The sequence below is a fragment of the Anthonomus grandis genome, chromosome 11, assembly GCF_022605725.1.
Source record: "Anthonomus grandis grandis chromosome 11, icAntGran1.3, whole genome shotgun sequence".
Taxonomy (NCBI): domain Eukaryota; kingdom Metazoa; phylum Arthropoda; class Insecta; order Coleoptera; family Curculionidae; genus Anthonomus; species Anthonomus grandis.
In genome coordinates, this window is record NC_065556.1 from 24,371,376 (window position 1) to 24,398,661 (window position 27,286).

Sequence of the window (27,286 nt, forward strand, 5' to 3'; positions counted from 1 at the left end):
ACCATGGTATCACTTAATAAAGCTTATAAAGAAAATACAACGAAGATAAACCCACCTTATTGTGATCACAATTTGGTTTACACTTCTGCCGATATAAAAAAAAATAAAAAACTGTGTTATCACACCTTTTGTGTCGATAAGTAATATTTTAAGCACTACTTCTGAAAAAAATAAATACTTGCAAAAATTACACTTTGGACACGGTAAGTAAAAATAGGTAAGTTTTCAATTTAGCCTTAATTTAAATTACAAAAAAATATATATATTAATCTTTTGTTTTCAGCATTCAGGCTGCACCAAATTTACAAAAAAACGACTTATCTGGGAGCCTGGGACACCACAACAGACTCAAGGAACCGAGGACACCATCAACCAACTGGACATATCTGGAACTTCATCATACCAAACTAACTTTCATCCAATTTGGAAACCGGAGACCAACGAGGAAGAATAGAACTGCTTTGGGTCTTTCCTTTCACCCTATCCTTCAACCCTAAAATACCCCAGTACCCATGTAACTCTTGTCATAAATTTAAGAATAAATATTTAATTTAAATTTAGAGTACTTATATAATTATTTAATTTATTGTAATAAAATTTTAGAAGTAAGCTATTATGTAATAAAATTATTCTTTAGTGTCAATAAAATGTACAGTTAATATCAAACTTTTAGATGAATAAAGAACTTATTTTTAATACTTTTAGCTTAGTATTTATGGCTTAATATTAATAAAATTATTACAAAAAATAGGTTTATCTTTTACTTACACAATGGTGGAATTTTGTGGCTTTTATATACCTCTTTCTTTTTAAACTTCAGAATTCAGCAGTGGGAAAGCAACAGAATTAATAAAATTGTTCTAGCTTTCGAGTCCTCCAATATAAATTGATTTATTTAAGCTAAAAAGAAATTTAAACCTATCATAGTCACCCAAAAAAAACAATTAAGCTGGAATAAAGTCTCAGAAACTTACCGAAATATTTTCTATGCTACTATAAGACAAAAACCATTTGTCCTGACCAAAGTTAGCAAATAAATTTCAAAAGAACTCCTACAGAGATATAATTCATTTAATTTGCTAATTTTGTAGCTATTAATCCACAAAGGAACGCAAAAATTACTAAAGCGTTAAATTGCCACAAAACAGCGATTTTAGTCTGTACTAGTTGCACAGAAGTGGATCTTGGCAGAAAAATGCCCGATGCTCCGCGGTTTTACCGTAAGCGGAAACACCCAAAAAAAAAAAACGAAGAACGCGTACAAAGAATGCCAGATTAGGATTCTTTTCAAACGAATATTATTTATACAGAATCGCTGTGAATTAAATAGTAATATACAGTTCGATATTTTTAATTGTTTGATTAAATAGTTAAGAAACTTTGTTTTTAAAGAATTAGATTAATATATAAAGGAGTTTAAGCAAAAATCAACCGTTACAATAAAAATAATTAAGACTATCATTCACATCTGCAATGGTAAACAACCTCCTTTAATCGTCGTTTTTAATAAGATCATATAATTTCCCTTGAAGTAAATATATACTATTTTTTAGATAGATAAGGCTCAGCCCTCTCCTTTAATGGTAATTGAAAAAGTGGAGCAGGATGGTACATATCCTCGGTAACAAGTGTATGTGTTGGTCTAGTCAGAAGTGATATATCTAATATGTTAGTGTCACCTGCAAAATTTGCCAAGTCTATATCATATTTTTCTACTTCTAAAACAAAGTTACTTATGTAGAAAAGAAAGAGTATAAGGCTTAAGGAATTATTTCAGTATTTAAGGAAGAATCATTAGGGTTTACTCCTTGCATTGCTTGATGCTTATAACTTCAGATCCGTTGCAAACTTTGGTATATGCTTAAAGATATTTTTTCTGGCCTTATCTGATTAAAAAATAATATAAAAATCGTGTTAAGCATCCGAAAAGACATGAAATAAGTTTCTTTTTAGGCATCAGCATTTATACAATGTCATGAATGTTTTTTACAAAAAGCAAAAATGAATACCACTGGCGGAATATATCCGTTAAGAAGTGAATCTGAAAATATCGATAGTTCCCTTCAACTCCTATATTGACTGTACTATGTGACATTCCCATATGACAATGACAGTGACGTTTCAGTTGTCACACTTGACATTTTAGCCAGACGACCTAGAAAATTTTAATCTTTGCAATGACGTTTGTTTAATATTTTGCCAAAAGTCTTACAAACACAATTTCGAATACAACAATTCCCAGTTTCGACGAAATAAATCTATTTGCAATGAAATGTCGTTGCGTGGAAGGGTTCTGGAAATAGCCGAGGTGTTGCTCAGGGTGCCACCATTGTTTGTAATCGACGAAATTCTAAGTGCTGGCCATGGCTACTACCAAGACCTTTTACCCAACCAGGATCTAACATATTTTGTAGAAAAAAGTGGTAAAATCGACAGTTCGATCGCCAATGCAACTTCGTTTTTCGAACTAAATGCCCGATTCTCAAAATACTTCTTTATATCTGTGATAAAGTTGCTGATTGGAGCACTAGGTATGTTACATTTTCCTGTTTATCTATATCATGCACTGTGGTAATTATTTATTTAATAAGTGTATTTTGCTACTCACTATTGCTAAAAATAACAATTCTCTCTGCTGGCAGCAGCTTAATATAGCAAGATTACTTTTACACATCTCGACTCATATTTAGATTGTGATATGAGGGTAAATAATGAAAATTCTAAATAAGTAGCATATATTGTAGCAACAAAATAATATATTTATAAAAATGTAAACTGATCCAACCAGTTGATGCCTATGTAAGTTAACCACAATGAAAAAATACAATACGTTTAAGTATCTAGATCAAGGATTTACTTTAACATTGTAACAGTATATTAAAAGTAAATCAATAGGAGAATGGAAATCACAGCTTACTTAGGCGGACTTTATTTTTCTTCAGCATAGAAAGCCCCAGCCAATCCAGAATATATAAACAGAAAATGGCATTATCACTGCCACATTTACATAAGTCCAAAGTCTCACCTGACTATCAAATGGCATCATAAGTTTAAAGGTTGACAAACCCAAGAATAATTTCCAAAAAAATTATAGTAAATAATTTGATTATTATTGTGATTTCTACTTATTTGTTATTTATTTTAATATGAGAATAATATGCAATAATTTAAATACGGTATAGAGTATAGATATAATAATGTGCAGTATAATATTTTAAACAAAATGGCCATGACTGAAATTAAATCCATTTCCGTGAGTTGTTCTTGGTGATTTATTATGGGGCTTATTGGTTTCATATATTTATGCAAGGTGATATAATAGTTCTATATCAAGTTCTATAAATCAATTAACTTTATCTTTTTATATCTGTGATAAATATGCAATTATCATGACTATACTGTATTAAATTGTTTTTTTTTTTTAAATCTACACTAATTTCCATTAACTAAACTGAGGATGAACCATTAAACCTTGTTGTTTCTGAATTTCTTTAACTGCTTCGAAAAAGGCTTAGTTTTGTACAACTACTTCTTAAATGCCTTTATCATGTACAATATTTGTAATTGTTACTATATGTACCAATAATTTTTTTTTTGCAATTCATGTCTGTCCAGGGCAAAACCTTTTAACATGATAAAAGTTGAAACAGCTGTTAATAACCCACACCATATTATGTCATATAATAATTTTAAACTGTACATAACAATCCTTAATGAGGAGGAGGAGGATACAGTACACCCTGTAACCCTTCCACATTTATTATCATTTAATTAATACATAATTTGTTTTATAATATAAATGCTATGATAAAAAAATAACAAACTTTTTAGTAGCACCTAGGTGTACAAACACCTGTGTGCTAAAAACAAAATAAATAATTTATTATAGTTAACAAGATTACAAAAAAAAAATATATATATAAATTTTAAATTAGTTCACATAGTATCAATTTACATTATACATTCATTGTATCTTAATTTAATTTAGCATACTTTTAAATTTTTTTTCATAATACTGATGTATGATTTTACTTTTCTCTTAAATAAGGTTATATGTGTTATGTCTTTAATTTGCTTTGGTAAAATGTTGTAAATTTTTGGCCCAAGCCAAGTAATAAATTTGAAATTGATGTTTTTTCGACTTAAAGGTATTTCAATTAATTGATCTGCTCTACCATGTGTGTTATGCATATGATTGATATATGTTAATTTATTTTGATTTTTGTGGATATACATGGAAACTGTGTGAATATAAATACATCTTACATTTTGAATTTCTTCAGTGAAAAGTAAGTAGGATGGGTATCTCCTAGGCTTTTTATACATTATTTTTAGAATCGATTTTTGGATTATGTTAAGCTTATTTAAATAAATGTTGTACTTGTAAATGTTGTACATACTAATATGCCATAATGAATCACAGCTTCTATCAGATTTTTATAAATTGTTTGTAAAAGGTTTTTGTTAAATATATCTCTGAGAAGAAAAAATTTATGTAGCAGATTTCTGATCCTATTTGTCACATAATCAATATGAGGACCCCATTTTAGGTACTTATCAATTACTATCCCAAGATATTTGCTTTTTGAAACTTCATTAATTTTATCATTATCTACTAATATAGTTGAGAATTGAGGTCTATTAGCTTCAGTTAATGAAAAGGCTATATAATTAGTCTTAGTAAGATTTAATGACAATTTATTCACACAGAGCCAGCTTTTAATTACCCTGAACCCATTAATTGCTTTTTGTTGAGTCTCTGGCCAAGTATTTCCACTGAAAATTAATGCAGTATCATCGGCATATGAAATTGATATTCCATCTATATTTATTTTTAACATGGAATTAATGTAAACTAAGAAAAGAATGGGGCCCAGAACAGTGCCTTGTGGCACACCCATTTCTATTCTCAATTCACTACTTAGTGTGTTATTGATTTGAACCCTCTGATATCTGTCTGTAAGATAGCTTTTTAAAAGTTGTAGCACTGTTCCTCTAATTCCATAGCAATCAAGCACATTAAGAAGTCTTTCATGAGAAACAGTGCCAAATGCTTTAGCCAAGTCAAGAAATACTGCAAAACTTTTTTTGCCCAGATTTAAATTTTTAACAATTTCAGATGTCAAAGTCATCATTGCATCGCATCATTGGTACTAGAACCCTCAAGAAAACCATATTGTTGTGAAAGGACATGGTTAGCAGCCAGAACCTCAACCAACCTTTTCTTAATACACTTTTCTAATATTTTAGAAAAATTTGTGATTAAGCTCATTGGCCTGTAATTTTTTACAGCAGTGGCATTGCCAGATTTTAATATAGGAGTCACAATCGATATTTTAAAGCAGTTTGATACTTTTCCGGTTTCTAGACAAACATTCATTATATGTAAAAGAGGATCAAGAATTTCAGTACATGTTTCTTTAATGACCCTTGTTGAAACCCCATCATGACAATTATTTTTTAGAGAAGATATATGTTCAATAATTTCGTTTTTTGTTACAGGGCTAAGAAACATTGAGTGAGGATTATTAAAATCTACTGCATATGTTTGTGTTGAAGGAGGGATCTTTTTTTCCATTTCTATACCTACATTTATGAAGTATTTGTTAAAGTAGTTTGATATGTCTTTATCTGAGTGAATTATTTCCCTATTATCCCCTACTAGCTGAATATTACCGGCCTTATTATCTTTTTCATTTGTCGCGTGTTTAATTATGTTATATACACCCTTTAAGTTATTTTTATTTATATCTACTTGATATTGATAATATTTATTTTTTGTGTTTTTTATTCATTTATTTAAATTGTTTCTATAAATCTTATATTGTGATTTATCCCTATGCCTAATGCAAGTTATTAAGCCTATTGTGATCCATTTTTTACATTTAATGAGTCATGAATTTCATAGTATTTTATTAAGCAAATCTTTCATGCCTTATAAGAACCATAGTCTAGTCCAATATGGAGTCTAACACTCTTTGTATTTGGCTCCAAGTAGTTTTTTTATATTGTAATATTTAAATGAATAAAAATTAAAAATCTGTTTCAGGATCAACACATTTATTTAAGTTTTATTGAAAATGTCCTTCCTGAGAATGAAATTTTCCAGTATGAATATTTTATGCAGAAAATACATATCATGAATACATTCTTTGTTCTTCTGGCTACCACACATTGTGTATGATTTTAAATAATTTTTCAGTTTTCACTTTTAGGGATTCTCAAGGGGACCAGAGGGTGCAAGAGTGGTTTCTTCAATATGTAGCCTACAAGTACAATATTCCTTCAGTCGATGGATATACCTATCATTTGCAAATTGTACTTTCATTTTCAACATTAAGAGATCAGGCAAATGTTCAGGCAAATTAATTATAGGGTTGATTGCCCTACATGTGTTTCTCCCACAAGATATATGATTGAAATGGAATATAGTTGAATGAAAATTTTCTCATAGGGCCACTGTTATATTGCTTAGCAAAAAATTTTTGACCAACTATGATGTCATTCCAATAAAAAAGTTTGAATTCTTTTTTAAAGAGAAATTTTTTGAATTCTTAATGGTGTATTGCAGACATTTTAACTTGTATCAGGAATAAATAATTGGTAAACTTTATTGTCTAGTATGTCAGTCAGTGCAAATTCGCTTTTTTGAGGTGATTTTAATATTAACTTTCTTGACCAATGGAACACTTATAACTCATCGTTGTGCACTCTTCTACAGTCTTTCAATTTGTGCATGCATGTTAATCGATTATGTATGTACAAACCTGGGTAGGGAATATATTGTGTATCAATGCTCTTATTCAGGGCTGTTTGATCACAACAGTCTGGTCCCATCTGTTACTCTCTAAGGGTCTGAAACCAGCTAAGATGAAATGTGGTAGGCGGTATATCAGAAGGAATTATGCTAGATCTCTCTGTGATGTAGTGAATTGGAGCAGAATCTTAATTTTCAGCTATTCAGATTTGAAAAAAGTAAAAACACAGGCAATGGCATTTTTTATTTGCTTGAACGGCTCTATAGCAGACTGAACTGTGGTGATCTTGCACCATTAGTGTTCTGTGACATATCCAAGGCATTTGAATGTATGGATCACACAATACTGTTGCAGAAGTTGGAGAAATATGGGCTTAGAGGTTCTTCCTTGCGCTTTATTGTGCTTTTATTATCAGATAGATACTGTTCCAAGACATATCAATCAAGTTTTTGAGTAGAAAAATTGATACTGACCTTTGCTATCCATAACATATTAATAAGGAGTGTAATAAGGTTTCTTCTAGTTTCTATGCATTTAGAGTCATTTGGAATTTTTTATGGCAAGAAATGCATAGTATGCGCTAGTAGAATCCCATCTGAGCTATGGGATTTGCTTTTTGGGGGTCATGACCGTGCTCAGTACCGTTTTAATTCTTGTAAAGCAAGTAACCTTGAGTCTTATCCTCTTTTTGTTAGGTATACATTTTAACACTGTGTTCTTTATACATTTTGCAAACAGCTACTATGGTTTTTAAAAAAACACAATCCTGAAATTATTAAATGTAATTCTTATGGAACACTGCTGACTTACAGCCTCCAGTTACCTATTGCACCCACACTGAACAAGTTAAAAATTCTTTGGTTTATATGGGTAAAAACATATTTAATATTTTGAAATAAGAACCTCACTTTGCTTTAATAGATTTAACAGAGCCTTAAAAAAATGTTAGTAAATGTTATTATACTCTTGAGAAATATTTTAGTAATGATCTGACCTGATAGTAGTTGTTGGCTTTTCTTTATTGCTGTAACCAATTTTGTAGTGGGATTCTTAATTTGTAAATATTTTTTTTTATAGATCTAACTATTGATGCATTTAATTAAATTATGTATGTTCACTTTTGAATATATCTTAGCTTTAGAACGGCTTTGTCAGCAACCTTGTTAAGGATAGCAAAGCAATTTTTGAATTTTGAATTTGAAACATGAAAATACAAAGTCTGAAGTGTTTCATCAACCCTTTAAAAAGATCAATGTCGGATTGAATTCAGTTATTTCAAAAGTGTCATGAGTGGGAAACTCTTATGCCAAAACTCAAAGAAATGTCATGTTTGTCAAGTCTGAATATATTTTTATTGTAAAGGCCCATAAATAAATAAATAAATAAATATATATTTTAAAATTTTTAACAAAGTGTTTTGTTTTTCAGGATGTATCTCAGCAATGTGCATGTTCGTTCTGAACACCAAACACCTTATGGTAGTCTACCTCTATCTAATGTCCGTTGGATTGGTGATGGCATCATACATGACAAACATGCGCACAGTCAAAACTGTCATGACCCACGTAGACTACCCTAACGACACGACCGTCGCTCCTCTACAACAGTTTGTCTACAATTTCGATTTGAAACAGATCCTACAGGAGCGAGGATGGATGTACCAGGTGATCGAGAACTACGTCCTACAAACCGTTTTGGCTCTTATTTTTATTAGTATACATTTGGGACCGAGATGGTCCAGTGTACAAAAATTACTGTCGGTCTCGTTCCTAATCCCGTCATTTTTCTCAGTGCTACCAGTGTCCCAGAGTTTACTTAGGTATAGTCCCATATTTTCCGCGCTATTGCCTATATTTATTATAAAGTTTGTGTTGTGGTCCTCGTTTATGGCCATTTCGAATTCGCTTTACTCAGGTTATGTGCAAGCAAAGACCTTTATATCGAACTTCGGAGTTTCCGCTCTAGTCGAAAACGAATGGCTCAGATTAAACGTCCCGGAAGTACTTCGAACCTTTTGGGTGCTCAGAACCATCGAACATGCCGCCATTTTTTATGTGAGCGGCGAGTGGGATAATCCTCCCGTTGACGACATTAACTCTCCATATTTTAGACTTATGAAGTATCTCCTGGTAACTGGTTGTGACACTTTAACAGCAGTACTGGGGCTAACTAGTGTAGTTAGTTATATATGTAACTATGTAGGCAAATTCTTTCAATGGGTATTGCTTACAGATGACGAAAATGACAAAAACTTCGGTACAGTATCGGCCATAGTATTCTATATACTGGCCCTACAAACCGGTCTGACAGGTTTAGAGCCTGAGATTAGGTTTGTTCGGCTCTGTCGGAACTTTTGCCTCCTTTTCACCGCACTGTTGCACTTCACACACAACATAGTGAATCCTTTGCTCATGAGCCTTAGTGCTTCACACAATCCTTCTGTAAGAAGACACGTACACGCGCTTCTCGTATGTGCGCTTTTGGTATTTTTGTCTATAATGCTAATGTATTTGCTATGGACGACCCAAGAAACTTCGACATGGCTCCTAGCTGTTACAGCCTTTAGTATCGAGGTTATTGTAAAAGTGTGTGTCTCTCTCTCAATATACTGCTTGTTCCTCTACGATGCTAGAAGAGAAACCTTCTGGGAAAAGCTCGACGACTATATTTACTATATAAGATCCTTCGGGAACACCGTGGAGTTTTGCTTTGGGATTTTCCTGTTCTTCAACGGAGCCTGGATCCTCTTATTTGAGAGCGGCAGCACGATTCGAGCCGTAATGATGTGCATCCACGCCTATTTTAACATTTGGTGCGACGCGAAGGCCGGATGGTCAGTTTTCATAAAACGACGCACGGCGGTGAATAAAATCGAGAGTTTACCGGAAGCGGAACCGGAACAACTGGAAAAACTAGACGACGTTTGCGCCATCTGTTATCAGGAAATGCAAAGCGCCAAGATAACGAAGTGCAAGCATTTCTTCCACGGGGTGTGCCTGAGGAAGTGGTTGTATGTGCAAGACAGGTGTCCGCTCTGTCACGAGATTTTGCACTTAATCGATAACAGTGAGGAGAAAAAGGAGGAAGAGCAGCCCCAAGATCCTCCGCCTGGGGATGAACCTCCTCGAGAGGAACCTCCCGATGGGGAGAGAGTGGACCAACACAACAGGTGATAAGACTTATTGTGATTTGTAGGTTAATCTTAAGAGGAAATGGGGTTGTTTAGGAAGCAAATTTACGAATGGGATGATTTTGGTATTGGCTTTGGAAAAATCGCTTTATTTTTTTTTATTAGGGGAGTTACTTTTTGATAACGGCTGGAGTGAGAGATTTTACATGACAAATTCAAGGTCTAGGTTTGGTTTTTAAGTTATTGTTGAAAGTGGGATTGTGTTATCAAAAATTGTATTTAGTCTAGACCTTTAATTAGTTCCTTTAAACACTTTAAATAATTTGCAATCTTCCAAAGTATCTTGTTGACTTTTTTTTTGTTATAGCGTTTTAAAATTTTGTAAAATTAGTCAACTAGTCCAAAACCAGTAAAATGACTGGCGGGACATCATAGAATTAGTACATTGGTATCAGAGAAAAACAGATTAAATCTAGTTAGATATCTTTTTAAAGGGTTCTTACAGGGTGTTTCCTAATTATAAAAAGAAAGTTTGCCACTGTCTTGATAAGTGAAAAAAGCTTTTTTCAAGGCCCTTATATGAAATTTTAGTGATTTAGAGTGTTAGTCCTAGATCGCGCCATACTTTTCTTAGAAGAGTATACAATTGCCTTACTTAGAGATTATAGGGTCAAATGTCCAATCATTGCTGGACGGTTATATTCGAACACATTTTAATTGTTCTGTCTTTAATGGTTTTAGCAGACAATGGAAACTCTTTAATTCTTTTCGGAATATCTGCTTTGTTCTTATAATTCCGAAATAGCTTCGGGTACTTTTATAAAATAATTTTTCCTGTATTCGTCATTTTTCCCTTACCAATCTCTTGACTAATAACAAAAAGTTGCCATATTAATATCGCTGCAAGATTGCATCAACCTGGAGAAGCTGCTTTAGATCGGCACTATCTGGCTTCTGATATTCACCTTATCGTTGTAGGACCTTTTTTGAGTAAATTCTTGAAAGAAACCGTTTTTGCGTATTCTGTGGCGTTAAAAGTCTCAAAATCCTACTGACTGCACCAGATACGTTTGGGCCGAGGGATGCGACGTACTTCTAACCACTTGGTCAACAACTGGTAAAACAACTGTTTTTATAACCCGTAGTTGACCAGTCTTTTTTCTGTGTTTCATATTAATGAAAAATAAAACTAAAATATTTTAATTTCTAAACGTTACTGGGCATATTGATACTAAAAATCAATATGCTCCTAATAATATCAAAATTCTTTTTTTTAGCTGAGCAACGAATATTAAATCAAAACCGCTTTTACTCTTGATTATAAGACACACCCTGCATAGATACATTTTTTTGAAGGCATTTATTTTGAATGCTTTTACTTTTTATGTAAAATTTATTAGGAAACAAGCCTAGATATTAAATTCTTAGCCCTATATTTAAATATTGCATAAATATTTGTCAAACAAATAAATTACCTTGTACAGTTTACAAAATAAGAGGCAAGTTAGCTAAAAGATGCAGGCTATTAGGGTTATTTACTGGCTAGTGATTTAACTATTGTAATATCTTATAGGGAATTTGAAAATCATTTTTTAGCATGTATTTATAGCTCTTCTCGGTAAACTGTTGTAAATACTTTATTTTTTCAAAGTCAATACGTGGTAACATATTTTTCTGATGGGGCTTAGGTTAGTCTCAAAATATTTATTATTGTATACATGTGCTTGGAAATATTAAATCGATGGAGGACAACTTACCAATTTGGATGTTCGTTAGCACTTAACTGCTAACAAAGATATATTATTGTATTTGTATATAAGGAAAGTTTGTACAGAAATGGCACCACATTAGCTTAGAAAGACTTTATTCCGACTTAAATTTCTTAAAAAGATTAAATAACATTCTCTTTATATAAACATGATTTTTTTTGTTAATTATTTATTAACTGGCACTATTTTAAATATATTATATAATTTGTAATAATTAAGAGACTATTATAATTAAATTAATTATTTAAATTAGCAGTTGGTTTTATTCAGTTAAATATTAGATCCTTGTAATTCGATAACAGGTAGTAGTTGGACACTCGACAATTCGTCAGGGTTCTGACTACCGTCATACGGTCAGCTCGCTCGAAATTCGCCTTGACAATTTCATAGTAACGACCATCACTATTAAAGACAAAATTAATTAAATATCTTTTAAATTAGAAGCTGAGTAAGTTATACCTTAAACTAAGACATTTGAGCTTCAAGCATTTCACTCTCAAGGTGTCAATTGCTTTCTGGCTTTTGTCTGAAAACCTTAGATTATCAGGATCCCATCTCAATTCGAGTCTTTCCAAATTGGCACAATTTTTCGCTATACTGTCCATCAGTTGATCTGCCAGGATATTTACTCCCAAACGTTCTTGTGTACCCATAACAATAATCCTAAAAGAATATGAGATGTAACGCACACATTATATCACCAGTACCAGTCGGTTCTTTTAAAGCTGTTATTTGGATTTATTTTATATTGGCTTTCAAATTGGGGTATGGTCAATATAGGCGAAATCAAAGATGAAAATGCTGCTGAATCACTAATTTGTTAACTCTGGCAAGCACCCACATCTTGTGAAGAGTGTGGAGACATTATATTCCGCAGAAGACGTTTACAGTGTAATGAAAAACAAAAAGAATCTGGACAGAATTTTTTTATGGAAAATGATCTTATTAAACAGCGGTGCCAACTGACAAAAAAATGGGGAGGAGCTACCTAATGTTGAATTATATATATGAATGACAACTCTAAAATTGTGTCAAAAAATTAGAAGAACGCTTCGCCAATATACAAGTGTATTTCCAAAATTTTTAGAGGTCTCACTGCTGATAAAAGCTTTTTACTCCCAATTGTGTTAAATAAGACCTGGTTAACAAGCGACTTCTCCGACAGTGAATTACATCTTCACGACTAATAAGTTTATAGGAAGGACAGATCTGCTGCAACTAGTGTGTACTCTAGAGGTGGAGGTATGTATGTTACAAGTTCCTTACTTGTGTTGGACCAAGGCAACCAATAATTCATCATTGGAACTGGATATTTTCGTCCCAGATCTGCCCTGGACTATTATGCAGCTTTTAGTCAAACCTTGGACAAACTTTGCAATGATTTTTCTCGCCGTAACTTGTGTATACTTCGTGACTTTAACGACTAGAAGATACTAAGGCTAATAGAATCTAAAGTTTCAGTCTCCATTGGGAACCTTCTGGATCTCTCTATTTAGTAATTTCTAAGAAAGCTACAGGTTGCGATAATATCAAAGACAGACAGTCTCCACGGGACCTGGGTCTACAATATTAAATAACATAGGATCGTTTATCTGGTTTATTTGAAAAGATCTTTTCTTTTTTGCTCCTTGAAAGAGATTCAAACACTCTTTCCGGTTAAATACTAAACAAGTAAGTAGTATAAGTAGCAACTGCAATCTAAAGGAGAATATTGGCTATAAAACCTATTCATCTGCATCCCATTAAAGACCTTGAGAATCTCCTTCAGATTCCCTAATTAGTAACTGCTGTAGCAAAAATCTTCTATAACACAATCATCTATAATGATGTTGGATCTAAGGATTCCTTACTGAACTTCTACGGTTGCAAATTGAACGATTAAGAATGTGCTAGATCTATTGCATCTCACTACTTAGTCATTTCTGAAGAAGCTACAGGTTAAGATTGAAATACTTGGAAAAATAGCACTTAATCTATTTTAAATTGATGTTCATGGGATATAAATTTAATTATCAACCAAAAAAGAAAGAAATCTTAAAAGTCTTTTTAAATATTAGGGACTTGATTGAAGACGATTGTCTAAGAATGCTCTATGGAATCTATGTCTACCATGTGTTAACTTCATGGTCTGTTGCAAGTAGACAATGTTCCAAATGAAGCCGATTCATTCTTAGATTTGATCTTCTTGCATGGAGAATCAAAATTTGGAAATCTTCATACCTGAGGCGTAGGTAGTCAAACCGGACAAATACCATCCACGGTTGTCATTTACATTTGCAATGCCACAAGCGTAGAATAATGAATCATTGGCATCGGTTTCTATAGAGATTTTGACGGAGCAAATTTTAAATGTAAGAATAATTGTCTTCAAAGGCAAGTGCTTTGATTTCAGCTGAATACAAATCATATATCGTATTAATATCAATAATCAAATCGTATACAAAGAGACCCTAGTAGTTTTGGGGTCATAATAGGAACCTGTGGTGAAAATAGTACGAGTTTCTTATAAAGGTGTAGACATATTAGCGGTCAGGATATTGAAGATGTTATTTAGCATATTGCTTCGGCTCCATTTTTCAAAGTTCAAATAGTGTTAATAATACATTGAATCAAGAGGGTTTTTTTTTACTCAAAATTAACAATTGAGAATATTCTCCAAAGCATTTAAGAACTAAAAACATACAGGTAAGGACAATATACCAGAGCACATTTTAAAAGGATGTGCAGAAGCTCTTTTTGTGTCTCTTGCGCTAACTTCTAATTTGCCTCTTAAAGTAAATTTTCAGATTTATTAAAGCATGCATTTATAATACCTATATTTAAATATAGGCCTATATCTGTTATCAATCCAGTTGCTAAAATGATCGAAAACGTAGTTTATAACAATATTTTAAGTTCTCTAAAAATACATGTTATAAAGTACTCTTCGCTCAGAACAAGATGGTTTTTTGCCAGGTAAGTGCAATATGTTAAATTTCTTTAGTCTTACAAGTTTTGCAGCAGAAGCCATAAATAGTAAAACTTAACTGAATGTCAATCTTACCAACTGTACTAAAGCTTTTGATACAGTTGATCACTCTAAACTCATTAAAAAAGCAGGCAAATATGGTTTTGGTTCAGGATTTCTTTGGAGTCATACTTTCCTGATAGATTAATTCAAGTTAAAGTAGGGATTATGTTAACCTCAAGGGTCCCACAAGGTACCAACTTAGGTTCTTTTCTGTTTGCTATATTTATTAACGATTTGCTTATGTGTATGTAACAATGGGTGAAATTTTTAACAAACCTGCTATTTGCAGATGATTTTTCGAGAAATCTCAAATATTCAGGACTCGGAGATGCTACAATGTGATATGAACTTAGTAGTTAAATAAACGCTTTAATTGAAAAACACAATACATAGAGAACCTATACGAAATTGTTTAGTCCGTAATTTGAAGAAAAAACACTCGCAAAGATCTTGGAGTACTATTTCAGCAACATTTGAAATTTAATGAACATTATCGGATCATCGTTTATAGAGTCTACAAAGTTCTCAGCTTGAAAGAATTGAATTGACCCTAATATTACTAAAACAAAGGTAAGGACACAAGTTAACGGTCACATTTGTACAACTTAGTTGTAATGTGATCTGTGTAGGTCTAGGTCTGATGATGCTCCGATAGGAGCGAAACACGTGTAGCTTTTAAGCTTTTAAAAAATTATATGGATTTGATGAGACCGTGACTTTGTGTCCTTACCTTTGTTTTGGTTTCGTTTGGTCTCTTAGAGAAAAATGGATGATACGTTTCTATACCTAATATCACTATACAATGCACTAGTAAGATCTCACTCGAAGTATGCCCACATTATATTAAATCGAATGTTCCAATAATATTTTTTTTATATATATTTGAAATTTGTGAATTTTATGTCCTATGTGCTATACCATTTTGTAGAGTTCTTTTTGTATTTTGTTTTTATGGTGGAGTTTTGTATCCCTTTGTTCACCTTTTTTGTAAAAATTTTAATTAAGAAGTTGTGGTAGTTCTTTGAACTCGGTTAAAATAAAGGCTTTTTTTATTTATTTATTTTATATGTACACCACAAGCCAATTTCAATGTTGATCTGATCGAAAAGGTTCAGAAATGATTCTTAAGGTTCTTTTATGTATGTCAGAAGGTTTGGTATATCTTCATAAATAATTTCCTACAACGCTATGTTAACTGGATAATAGGAAAAATTTGCATTCAACCGTTTTTATTTATTACGTTGTAATACACGGCTTTAAATATAAAATTTTAATTTGGGGTAAAATGAAAATCCTTCAGTCTCCCTCCGCTTATTTATTAAACATTTAGTTAACTTAAAATTCCCTACATGTTTTATTTACATTTAAATAAAAATAAAAAAAATAAAATTAAAAACAATAATAATAAATGGAGGGTTTTTGATATGTAATCAAACCCTGGGGCGTGTGCCTGTTACCAATTTTAAACCTTTTACCCCCTGATGATGGACACCACTATGTCCGAACGATTAAGTTAACTAAATGTTAATAAATGTGGAGGGAAATTGAGGGATTTTCATTTTACCTTAAACTACGACTCCACTGCAAGTATGGACTATTTCTTCACTATTAATTAGATTGATTTAGTTTTTTATGTAGGTATCAGGCATTGATTTTTTATCAGTAGTAAGGACTTTTAATATAATGGCAATTATTTTCTGTTTTAAAGGAAATAAAAAAATACATAAATTACTTACTTAGCATTCGATAGGATGGGCAATATAGACTGCCACAGCGAATCTGTAATATGGGTCATACCAGACAAACCCAACCCCCATAATTGATGTCCGTGCTTACATAAAAACTTATAAATGGCATCCTCCGATAAGTTATCTGAACTGTCTAGATCTAGGGCAACCTAAAAACCAACAAAAATTAAAATTTTTCTTGATACCTTGGTGACTGTTCCCTACTAAATTCCTCGCATTTCCCGAATCCAACCAGGATTTCAACACGGAGTCGTTAAAACCGTTAATTTGGCCTGCGCTTAGGAATCTTAGGCCTGGGAGTCTTGTGAGCATATCTTGAAGACACTCTGTAGATAGATCCGTTGCTGTTATGTCCAGTTCTTGTAGGGAGCATTTTTCCCAATCTGCTTGCAGAAGATGCTCACTTTTTAAATCTATAAAATACACCATTCAACACTTCGTTTCAATTTTTTGTTTACTATTGCTTACTGGTGCCGTTCATAAGTAAACACTTCAACCTTCTACTCCTTTGAAACAAAGTTTTCAATGTGCTTCCTGTCACTTTATTGCAGTAATTGACAGCTAAACATTCCAACTACAACCATTAATACCCATTAAAATTGAATAAAACTTTATACACTTCCACGCACCTGAATACAATTCGAACTAAAAGCATCAATATGCGTATCGTCCACGAAATTAATACCATACAAATTGATCACTCTCAAATTGGGCGTGGCACTCTTTAATCGATGGACATTGATAACTTCATAAATCTCCTCTTCTTCCTCCTCCACTTTTTCATATGTACCGATCAAATGAAGGATCTCTAGGCCATTGATGAAGTTGTATATTTTTCTCATGAAACCTTCCATGAAAATTACTTCGGACAAGCAGATGCAAAGGTACTTCAGCTTGGTGGGGAAGGCCTGAAGTTCACTGAAGTCGTGAAGCTGCATGGCAGTAGAGAAGTCTAGCAGCATATGAGTTAGGTTTGGACATTTGTTGGCTAGTTCGTGAAGAACTGTGTGTGTGATGAGTTCTATTGGAAGTTCGATGTACCTAAAGAAGATTACTATAGAGAGTCTGATACACTGTTTAAACATTTACCTTAAAGATGGTCCAAATCTAATACTGATTAAAGCCAACAAAGATTCTAAAGATCCAACATGTAAACCTGATATTTCTGGCCTAAGTGAGACGTTCTTCCATAGTCTGGTGTCATAAGCGATCATTCGCCATCGTTTGCAAACTCTGGCCATTTGGCATATTTCCTTATGGGTCAGGTAGCTAAAAATGTGAAGTAGGACCTTGTCCGGTAATTTCTCGATTGTCTAAAACAAATTTATTTATTAAATTACTTATGATACGTACAAATATCACCCACGTGTAGTTTTCTGCCACTACCATCTTTCCCCATTTAGTTACTGAAAAGGGGAATGTGCTACACCTCACGGATAATATTTAAGACTGACTTTATTTTCTGTTTAAAGAAACGTATTGTACATTGACTCTGACCAATACATTTGGCAAGAAAAATGAGCCAGAATAAGTATTTCCGAAAATAAATGGGTTTTGTTTGGCTCACTGTGAAACGGTGAAAGTTGTTTTTATGGAATAGAAAAACAATCGGGTGACACATTAAAATAAAAGCATACATACATTTTAAGACAGTTTTATGACATTGGTTTTTTTTTAATACTTGTTTTGTTGGCATATATGAACATTCTATGTATATCTAAATACTCCAGGAATATTTAGGCAATTATTTGTACTAGCAATGGTATTTTCAACCCTACTATAAGCCCTTAATTATTAATTTTTAATTTTGATATTTACTACTTAGTTTTTTCCTGTAAAGAAAAAAAACTATGCTTTTGCTCAACTTTTATCTTCATTTTCTGTTTCCAGGCATTTGAAATAATTTTTCATGTGTCATATGAGTCATTTTACAAATTCAAAAATCTTAAGTCATTTTTTAATTTAATGAACTCATTTGCCCTTATTATTAATATCTTTAGGAGATTTGAAATATTTTTTTATATTTTCCAGGCATTTCAAGTCATTTTCCAGTTTATTCCAGACATACTTGATTATTTGAAATAGCTTTTCACGTTCTTTTAGAAACTAAAACTAATTATCCATATTTTTGAGGCATCTTTTAATGTTCTCCACGCTGGAAAGCTTCTGTAATGGTATTTCTAATGCCTGGAATTTCATATATGAACATATGGATGTCATGGAAGGTTAGGGAATCTTCCGGACAGTGGTCTGCCGAGTATACGAGTAGCCGCAATATTGGCGCTATATCAAATCGGTCATAAACAGTAGTAAATACGGTGTAAATACAAGGTGTCACAGAATAAGATGCTGATGGTGCCTTAAGGGTGTTAATCCTTAAGTGATATTAGGAAGAAAGTGGTTGACACTGTTGTGGTGGCCACTCTCAACACCTAATCTAAGCTGTCCTCATTTTTGTTCACGTATTGTTCTTTTAAAAAATATCTTTTTTGTACTAATAAATTAACCATGCATAAAAATTTTCTTTATTTTTTTTTGCCGAGATAATCGCATGTCGGACCTAAAAAAGTCAATAAAACAAATTTGCGCTAAAATGAACGGCGATTATAAAAATAGTTTTTATTTTACAAAAAATCGGTGGCGGACTTAATATGTTGCAAAAATATTGAGTCTACGTTCCTCTAGTGACGCCACTGGTTAACATTCCAGGTACTTGGGTAATTATTTGTACCAAAAATTCAATAAAAAATTAGAAGATTTTTATAATTTTTAATCCTACTCTAAACCCCTGTTTAAAAATTTTCAATTTCATTTCCTATGTGTTTACCAAATTTTTAATCGTAATTTATTCCTTTTCTGATTCTAGATATTTAAAAAATATATATTTTTTAATTATTTTTTAAATTTTAATTCAGATAAGTGAAGTTTGTACACTTTCCAAGCATTAGAAGTAGCGTTCTTATCCTTTTAAGATTTCAAGTCTTTTTTTTCAATGCCAGGCAACAATTTGATGTTCTTTGTATATCTTCCAGACTTTTAAAGTAATTTTTCATTTACTTCCAGGCATTATAAGTAGTGTTTATGTCCCTTGAGCATTTCAAGAATTTTTTAAACCATCTCAGGTATTTTGAAATGATTTTTAATTTTTTTCTAGACACTAAAAATAATTTTTTATGTTTTCGGCCACTTTTTATTTAATCTCAAGCCTTTGATATTACTTTCCGTACCTTCCAAGCAACTTTAGAATTTTAGGTCAATTTTTATTTCATTTCGTGCATTTGACCTTAATTTGAGTATATTTTCTAGGCATTTCAAGTAATTTTTTAGCGTATTTCAGGCATATCTAAAATAATCTAATTAATTAATTTTCTCCTGGCACTAAGTGTTTTTGAGGAATTTTTCAATGTTTTTTAGCCTGGAAAATTTATGCATTAATACTTGTAAAGCCTGGAATTTCAAAGCTATAGAAGTCGTTTTTAATTCAGGTCATGAAGTAATTTTTCGTGTGTTCCAGCGACTAGAACTCGTTTTACCATAATAATTTTTAATTAACTTTTTATTTATTCCAGGCATTTCATATGAGTTTTTGGCTTCTAGACATTAGAAGTAGTTCTTTGGAATATTTTATTTTTTTAAGTTACATTTGATATTTTTCTTATATTTTTTTAAGGCCTTTAAAGTTATTTGTTAGTTAGTTCCAAGTAATCGATATTTTTCAAGTTTATCCCAGGCCTTTGATGTTTTTTTCCATACGAAATTTGAGAATTTCAAGTAATTTTTCATTTTATTCTACGCATTTATTTATAATGGCTTCCATAGATTTTAAATTGTCTTTATATTCTCCAGACACCATAAACAGTTTTTCAGTGTATACCAGGACATATTTGAAATAGTTTTTTATTTTTTTTAAACATTTGTAATTTTAATAATTTTGACTTAATATTTCGTGGCATCCAAGCCCCAGAACTCGAACTTTTAAAGTATTTTTTCATTTTATTTCAGGCATGGTTTAATATTGCATACAAAATTGTTTCATAATTGCACAGACTTTGCCACAGTATTGACAATATTTAATAAAGACGTAATTTATTTATTCCCTTTCTTTTAATATAAATATTCATGTTGCAAAAAGCGTTTTAAAGAAACTTAAACAAAGTAAAAAAATGGATGAATAGCTTTTTAGTTCCAACAGTCACCCACTTACAGAAAATACAGTAATCAATAATCAATACTGAACAGTGAAACTAATGAAGCTTAAGTGATTTTTATTTAACTACTAAACTGCAAAATTAAATTAAATAAGAAGAAAAAAGAAGAGACAAGCATAATATTACTTTACCTACGAAATACAAAATAGGATATCCACATATTGTCATAACAGCGTTAATGCCTCCGAACAGGGAAATATCGATTAATGACTGTAAATCTTCCATTCATGGTCAGATTAAGAAAAAATCGAATAAGAGTATGGTTTCGATTTTGACCCCCAGCAGCATCACTAAACACGTGATTTTATCTGGAATTTGTTTAATATAATCATTCAGGAATGAAGCTACCTCGTTTGGTCCACTATTGGCAGTGCCTTCATGATACGTGTAAAATGTTGCAGGATTAGTTTTTAAATAATGAATCCGAAAAACATATTGCCACACTTTTCGTAGGTAAAAGACATCATTGACGGGCATAAAAGGTAATGGTAAATTTTGCATATCATCGAAAACGATAGCTCCTACATGCTCGTTGTTATTGCATAGATCTTTAACAAATTTAATTTTATTGTAAAACTTAGGAGCCCTTCTTTTATGGACAACTAATTCCCCAGCTGCTACTTAAATGCTAACTTTAATAAACTGTAGAGAAACTGCAAATATGTGAATGTTATTACCAAAATGGTTAAGCATTTTGCAGACACAATACGGATTTTTCGAATTTTGTCTTGGAATCTTATAGCTTACTTAATCAAATAGATTAATGCAGTCGATTTTATTATGTTATAGCTTTTTTAAAAATAATATAGCAATTAATTTTCCGCGATCGTCCAAGCTAATCATACCATCCGGTTTAAATGCCAAATATTTAACAAATTTTTTTTTTGAATCCAGACAACATAGGTTTGAAAAATTGAATTGAAGAATTTGGTATTTTTCAGACCTACTTAGTCTTCAGAAAACAATAAAGATAAGGGTGAAATTGTCCTATCTCTGAGTTAAACGCTTTAGTTAAGTATTTGATAAAAATATTCTCAAAAAGAGTGAAAATTAACAAAAAAAAACTTTTACATTCATAACCTAATTCCCCATTCATATTGACCCCTAATGTCTTAATAACAAATAAAAATGGAAAAATACCGTTCCAGCAAAAGGACTCCTGGCTCCAGTCCCTTCTGTAAGATAAACCTGCGAAGCTTCGAGGGCCAACTGTCCCCACACGTCAGGACACACGTCCATCTTCAAGCAATTTTCTTTTTTTTTGTTTGTTTTTGTCTCACAAAACACCGAACTTTAGTAAAATACTTCGTAGACTGGTTTTTTACGTAACGTGCCAGATTTTTGGAATAGCCCGTTGCTCTAGTAGCGTTCCGCGTCGTTCTATAAATACCGTTAATAAACGTTTTGGTAAACGGTCGGCGTTTTGACAGCGGGGTATTTTTGGAATGTCCTCCACATGCAGCTCTGGGATCTGTATGAAACGTAAATAATCCAGATTAAGATAATAGTAATGATTATTCTTCTGTATCATCAGTTGAAATTTCTGAAGATTTTACTGGTGCTTCAGGTGCATATACTTCAGGTTTTTTGGTTCATGCCTAGTTTTTCTCTCATTTTTTCTGGTTTTATGGCACTATTGTTATTTGGTCTCACAAAACTGAGTCACCCAGACATTTTGATTGCTATTTGCAAGTAGAATTGGATCTCACTTTCAAAGACAATCAAATGATTAATTAGACTTTCAGAAATTTCGTAATTGTTTAATTGAAAGTTGATTCGTTTGGTATTTTGAAGATTTTGATTAGTAGAGTAAGCTTGACAGTTTGAGCACAACCAAATAGAAGCTTTTAGTTCAGGATAGTAATGACTATCCAATATCGCAGTTCAAAATAAGTTGAGACCACTTTTCCTTCGCTAAGACGTTCAAAAAGGCAACTTATCTATTCTTTTTGGTATCTATGGTAAGCATTTGATCTTTATAGATAATTATTATCAGATAATCGTCAATGGTTTACTGACGATTCCTTTATCCATAAATTAGCAATTGTGATGTTTTTATGTGGTGAGTTAGTGCGTTAGTGACTCCTCTTTTCTTTAAGATATATATATATATTTTTTTAATTATACCTATAATGTCATAGCACTAAAAACTGTAGAAATAAACTCAAATCATGTCTGGATGATGTAAAAAATTATGTCAATAAACGCCTGGAATAAAACGATAACTTAATTCAAAAGCCTAAAGTATTCGTTGTACTTTTTCATACATTCCAGGCTTTTGAACTCATTTTTATTTTATTTAAATCATTTAACGTAACTTTTTAGGTTTTGGTGATTTTAAATAACTTTCTATATATCCCAAGTATATAAATTTAAACTTACTCCAAAAGTCTGAAATAAAGAGAAAATATTTCACATTACCAAAAGATATAAATAATTATAGAATTATGACAGATACTTAAAATAAGGTTAAAAATTAATAAACATTTATCTCAACAAATGCCTGGAGTAAAATTAAAATTTACTTCAAATGAAATGTTTAAAACATAATTTTTTAAGATAATAATATTAACAATATCTGTATTCCACGAATTTTAAATAATTTTTTATGACTTTCAGGCATTTAAAGCAATTTTTTATTTTATTCCAGGCATTTTACGAATATTTTAATTAATTTTTAGATATGATTTCACGAATCCAACGTAAATCTTAAATGGCTCATTTTCGCTGACTTTCAGGCAATCCAAATAATTTTTCATGTTAATCCCAACATTTGACGTTAACTTTATTCCATACAATTGACATAACTTTTTGGGTGTTTTCATGATTTCATGATTCCAAGGAAGTGGAAACTTATTCCAAAGCCTGGAATATTAGAAAAATTATTGAAATTATTAAAATATAAAGAGATAAGAAAAAATTACGTTAGATGTCTGAAATAAAATAACAATCTCAACAAATCTTTATCGCAAATGCCTGAAATATAAGAACAATTGCTCTAAAAACTTGAAATATCAATTTTGTCTGTATTGATCTGAAACGATTTTTTTATATATTCCAAGAAAATTAAAAATTACTTGGAAAGCCTGGAAGAGATAAAAAATTATTTGAAATTACCAAAAAAAACATAACGTTAGTTTCCAAATTAAATAAAAGTGTATATCAAATGCCTGGGATAAAATAAAAAAATATTTCAAAGATCTGAAATATTATCTTTATTAAAATTACTCTTAAAGCCTGGAATATTAATATTATCTCTATTTCAGGGATTTCCAATGATTTTTATCTTATTTATTAAAAACCAAATTCAAATGATTAGAAGACATAAAAAAATAACGTCAGATGCTCGAACAAAATAAAAAGTTTAAAAAAATTACGTTATATTTGCTTGAAATAAAATAAAAAATTACGTCAAATACCTAAAGTATATAAAAAATTAATCCACAAACCTGGAATATTAATATTATCTGTGTTTCAAGGACTTTCAATTTAATTTCTTATTTAATCCAGGAAAATAAAAACCTACTTCAAAAAAGACATGCAAAAATTACGTCAGATGCAAAATTATATAAAATTTTACGTCAAATTCCTGAGATAAATTAAAAAATTACATGAAATGTCTGAACTATTGGAAAAGTGACTTTAAAATCCTGGAATACCAATTTCGTAGAGTACGTATTCCACGAATTTCGAATGATTTTTCATCTTATTTCAAGGAAATTAAAACCTACCCCTAAAACCTTGAAATATATAAAAAGTTATTTAAAGTTACCAAAAGACGTAAATAATTACGTCAGATGCCTGGAATAAAATAGAGAATTAAATAAAAATTTACGTCATATGCTTGGAAAAATATAAAAAATTACGTAAAATGCCTGAAATATATAAAAAAATTAAGTTTGAAATATCAACTTTGTCTGTATTCCAGTGATTTTAAATTTGATTTGTCATATATTACGAGAAAGTTGAAAGGTACTCCAAAAGCCTAAGGCTAATATGACAAATTATTTTAAATTACCAAAAGATATAACAATTACGTCAAATGGCTGTGATTAAATTAAAAATTACTTTAAATACCTTTTATATATTTGTATAAAAACTATTTCAACAGCCTGGAATTTCAATATTATCTGATGTATATTTCAGGGATTTTAAATGATCTTTCAAGCATTTCTAATAATTTTTCATATTATTCCAGGGATTTGACGTAAATTTTTATATAGTTTGGTGCATGATTTAATTTGTCACCTTTGCGTGAAAATGCGTTAAAATTGCAAACACTGCTTTGCCTAAAATTATTTTTAAAACTAGTACGTAGTAACTAAAAACTAGTAACTGAGTAATTTACCCCCAAGAAATTAACCCTAAATTTAATTTTTAAAATCGCACTTCCAGTGTTTTTTCTGAATACAATGAAAAAATAAGTTTTTTTTAAAAACGGCAAAGTTTTACTCTACAAGAAGCATTTTTGGACATAATATGCTTCGAAAAACTAAAAAATCATTTTACGTCACATAAAAAAGACGTAAAACTATACGTCAAAGGCTTTAAATACATGAAAAGTCATGTTGATTCACCTGAAGTACATAAAACATCACTTTCAACACCTGTGAAAATATTAGAAAAATAATGTTAAATACTGGGAATAATATGCAAAGGTACTTCCAGTAACTAATGAAAGATGTAAAAAATGATATTTAAAAAGGAATGGAAAAATCATTAAAATTTCTGGAATAAAGATAATGAAAAAGTTTGATTTACTATTCTATTTGTTTTCAGCAGACTCTTAGGAACAGTAACAATTTTTGTCAGTATCTTTCTTCTGATTTTTCTTTATTTCTTGTTTATGGTCTTTTCCTATATTTTACCTTAATCTTAATTTGGCTTCTTAAAACTTCATTGAAGTCGACTTGTTAAAGTCTTAATTGATGCATTCTTGACATTCTTCCTATTGTTTTTCAATAATGGCAATTTCTTGAAAGTTCATTAGAATAAATAAAGCCATCATAGGATCGAAGTAACTGCACGTGTCAAAGCGATGTGAGGAAAAGAAATAAATTTCCTAAGCAAACAAATTAATAACTTATAGAACAACATTATAAAAAACACGTTAAAGTACAAAAGCTGATTATGAGAAAAAATTATGCTAAAAAAGAAAAAAACTGAAGCTCTCGGATACTCTGAATAATCTTTAGGAGAATTGACAAAATGCTGGACACCAGAAATACCAGAACGAAACATTCTAAATAAATTAACTGATCTAGATATACGAACGAGGTTAATAAACAAAAAGTAAATAACGTATCTAAATATTCAAGAGAGATGTAAATCTAGATTACTCACAGTAATTTTTTCAAGAGTGTTTCCAGATACCATGATAAAAGATAACACATTCATTGGCATTGGATAGGCCATTGATGTGATATAAAAATAATGAATTCTTGAAGAAGTATGCTGCTACTACGAAGGAGTGAATTCACTTGAATATAAAATGTAATATGTTGATGGAAAAAGTCAGGCAACTATTAGGAACTTAAGTGTATTCAAATCTTAGTTAGATAATTAAATTCAATTGCAGGAATTACTGATATTGAGTGTGTGCTGGTACACGTTCTCTTAAACTGTAGACTTTCAATTCTACTTACAGTTTTCCTAGATCTCCTAAAGCTGGTATTCAAATCGTCCCTGACGACCACCGCCGCAGTAAAATCCAGCTGTCCCCATGAATCCATTTTAGATTACCATAACTTAACACGACTCGCACTTCAAAAGCACTTGACTCTAACTTAAATACGAAGTTTCCCGCTGAACTCCGCACTTCGCAACTTTCACTGATACCACTGCCGGCGTTGTTTGCTCAATACGAGTTGATACAATAAACTTTAAAATGGTCAAAAATAGCGAGGAGGAATCCAGACGTGTGTCATGAATCCCGGCCGAAGTATGTGCACATTTGGCACGAGTCGAGGTCCTTGTAAAGTTCCTCTAATTAAAAACGTTTAACGGCCGCTCGACCGTGCAAATTAGATCGCAAGATTGTCGCAACCTGGATTGACTAATTCATCGATTTGTGGTGTAATTGTGGTCGGTATGGTTGCCAATAATTGAACATAATTTATTAATTACTTAATTTGTAATGCCTTAATTATCCATTTCTTGGAAATCACACTAAATAGTATATCTCATTCAACATTTAGGGATTGATTTGTGTCCCCGCAAGAGTATTGTAACTGAATTGAAATTTGTGGCTGGGGTGGTTGCCAAAAATTGGGAATGAATAATTTTATAATTATTTTATGATCTATTTTTTACAAGTCTTAATTAATTTTTCTTTTTAAGGTATTGCTTTTAATAAATGAATGGAATACAATTAATGATTATTGATATTGCCGAAAAATATGACAAATTATTTATAATTCCTTTAATACGTTAGAACACTTACCAAATGTTCATATAGAACTTACCAAACATTCTATGAATATTCTAAAATATTTGTTAGTGATTGATCTATTTTACCGCAAGACTGGTGCAGCTAGTTTGAAAATGTAGCTGAATCAGAAAATCTTTCTAATAATAGTAAGAGAACAATATCCTTAAAATTGTTGCTAACTCCAGAGCACCACATCAATAATTTCTAATTGAAACGTTTAATGTCAACAAATC

At 31.4% G+C, this 27,286-nt stretch overlaps 2 protein-coding genes across 5 annotated transcripts; one reads left to right on the plus strand and one right to left on the minus strand.

The window, feature by feature from the left end:
* Positions 1-2,129: 2,129 nt before the first annotated feature.
* On the plus strand, positions 2,130-11,909 carry LOC126742138 (protein TRC8 homolog). 2 transcript variants are annotated; one of them, XM_050448701.1, is made up of 2 exons: positions 2,130-2,531; positions 8,187-11,909. In XM_050448701.1, exons 1-2 carry the CDS (start codon positions 2,273-2,275, stop codon positions 9,929-9,931), a joined length of 2,004 nt encoding a protein of 667 aa, XP_050304658.1. In that variant the 5' UTR covers positions 2,130-2,272; the 3' UTR covers positions 9,932-11,909. The 2 variants fall into 2 exon arrangements, with proteins under 2 accessions (XP_050304658.1, XP_050304659.1); XM_050448702.1 differs by lacking the exon at positions 2,130-2,531 and adding an exon at positions 3,289-3,310.
* LOC126742139 (F-box/LRR-repeat protein 2) lies at positions 11,736-26,564 on the minus strand. 3 transcript variants are annotated; one of them, XM_050448704.1, is made up of 8 exons: positions 26,269-26,564; positions 17,505-17,728; positions 17,045-17,456; positions 16,884-16,989; positions 16,620-16,828; positions 16,404-16,564; positions 12,117-12,320; positions 11,736-12,059 (listed from the first exon to the last, which is right to left on the minus strand). In XM_050448704.1, exons 1-8 carry the CDS (start codon positions 26,353-26,355, stop codon positions 11,924-11,926), a joined length of 1,539 nt encoding a protein of 512 aa, XP_050304661.1. In that variant the 5' UTR covers positions 26,356-26,564; the 3' UTR covers positions 11,736-11,923. The 3 variants fall into 3 exon arrangements, with proteins under 3 accessions (XP_050304661.1, XP_050304660.1, XP_050304662.1); XM_050448703.1 differs by lacking the exon at positions 26,269-26,564 and adding an exon at positions 21,764-21,992; XM_050448705.1 differs by lacking the exon at positions 26,269-26,564 and adding an exon at positions 17,782-17,916.
* Positions 26,565-27,286: the final 722 nt, after the last annotated feature.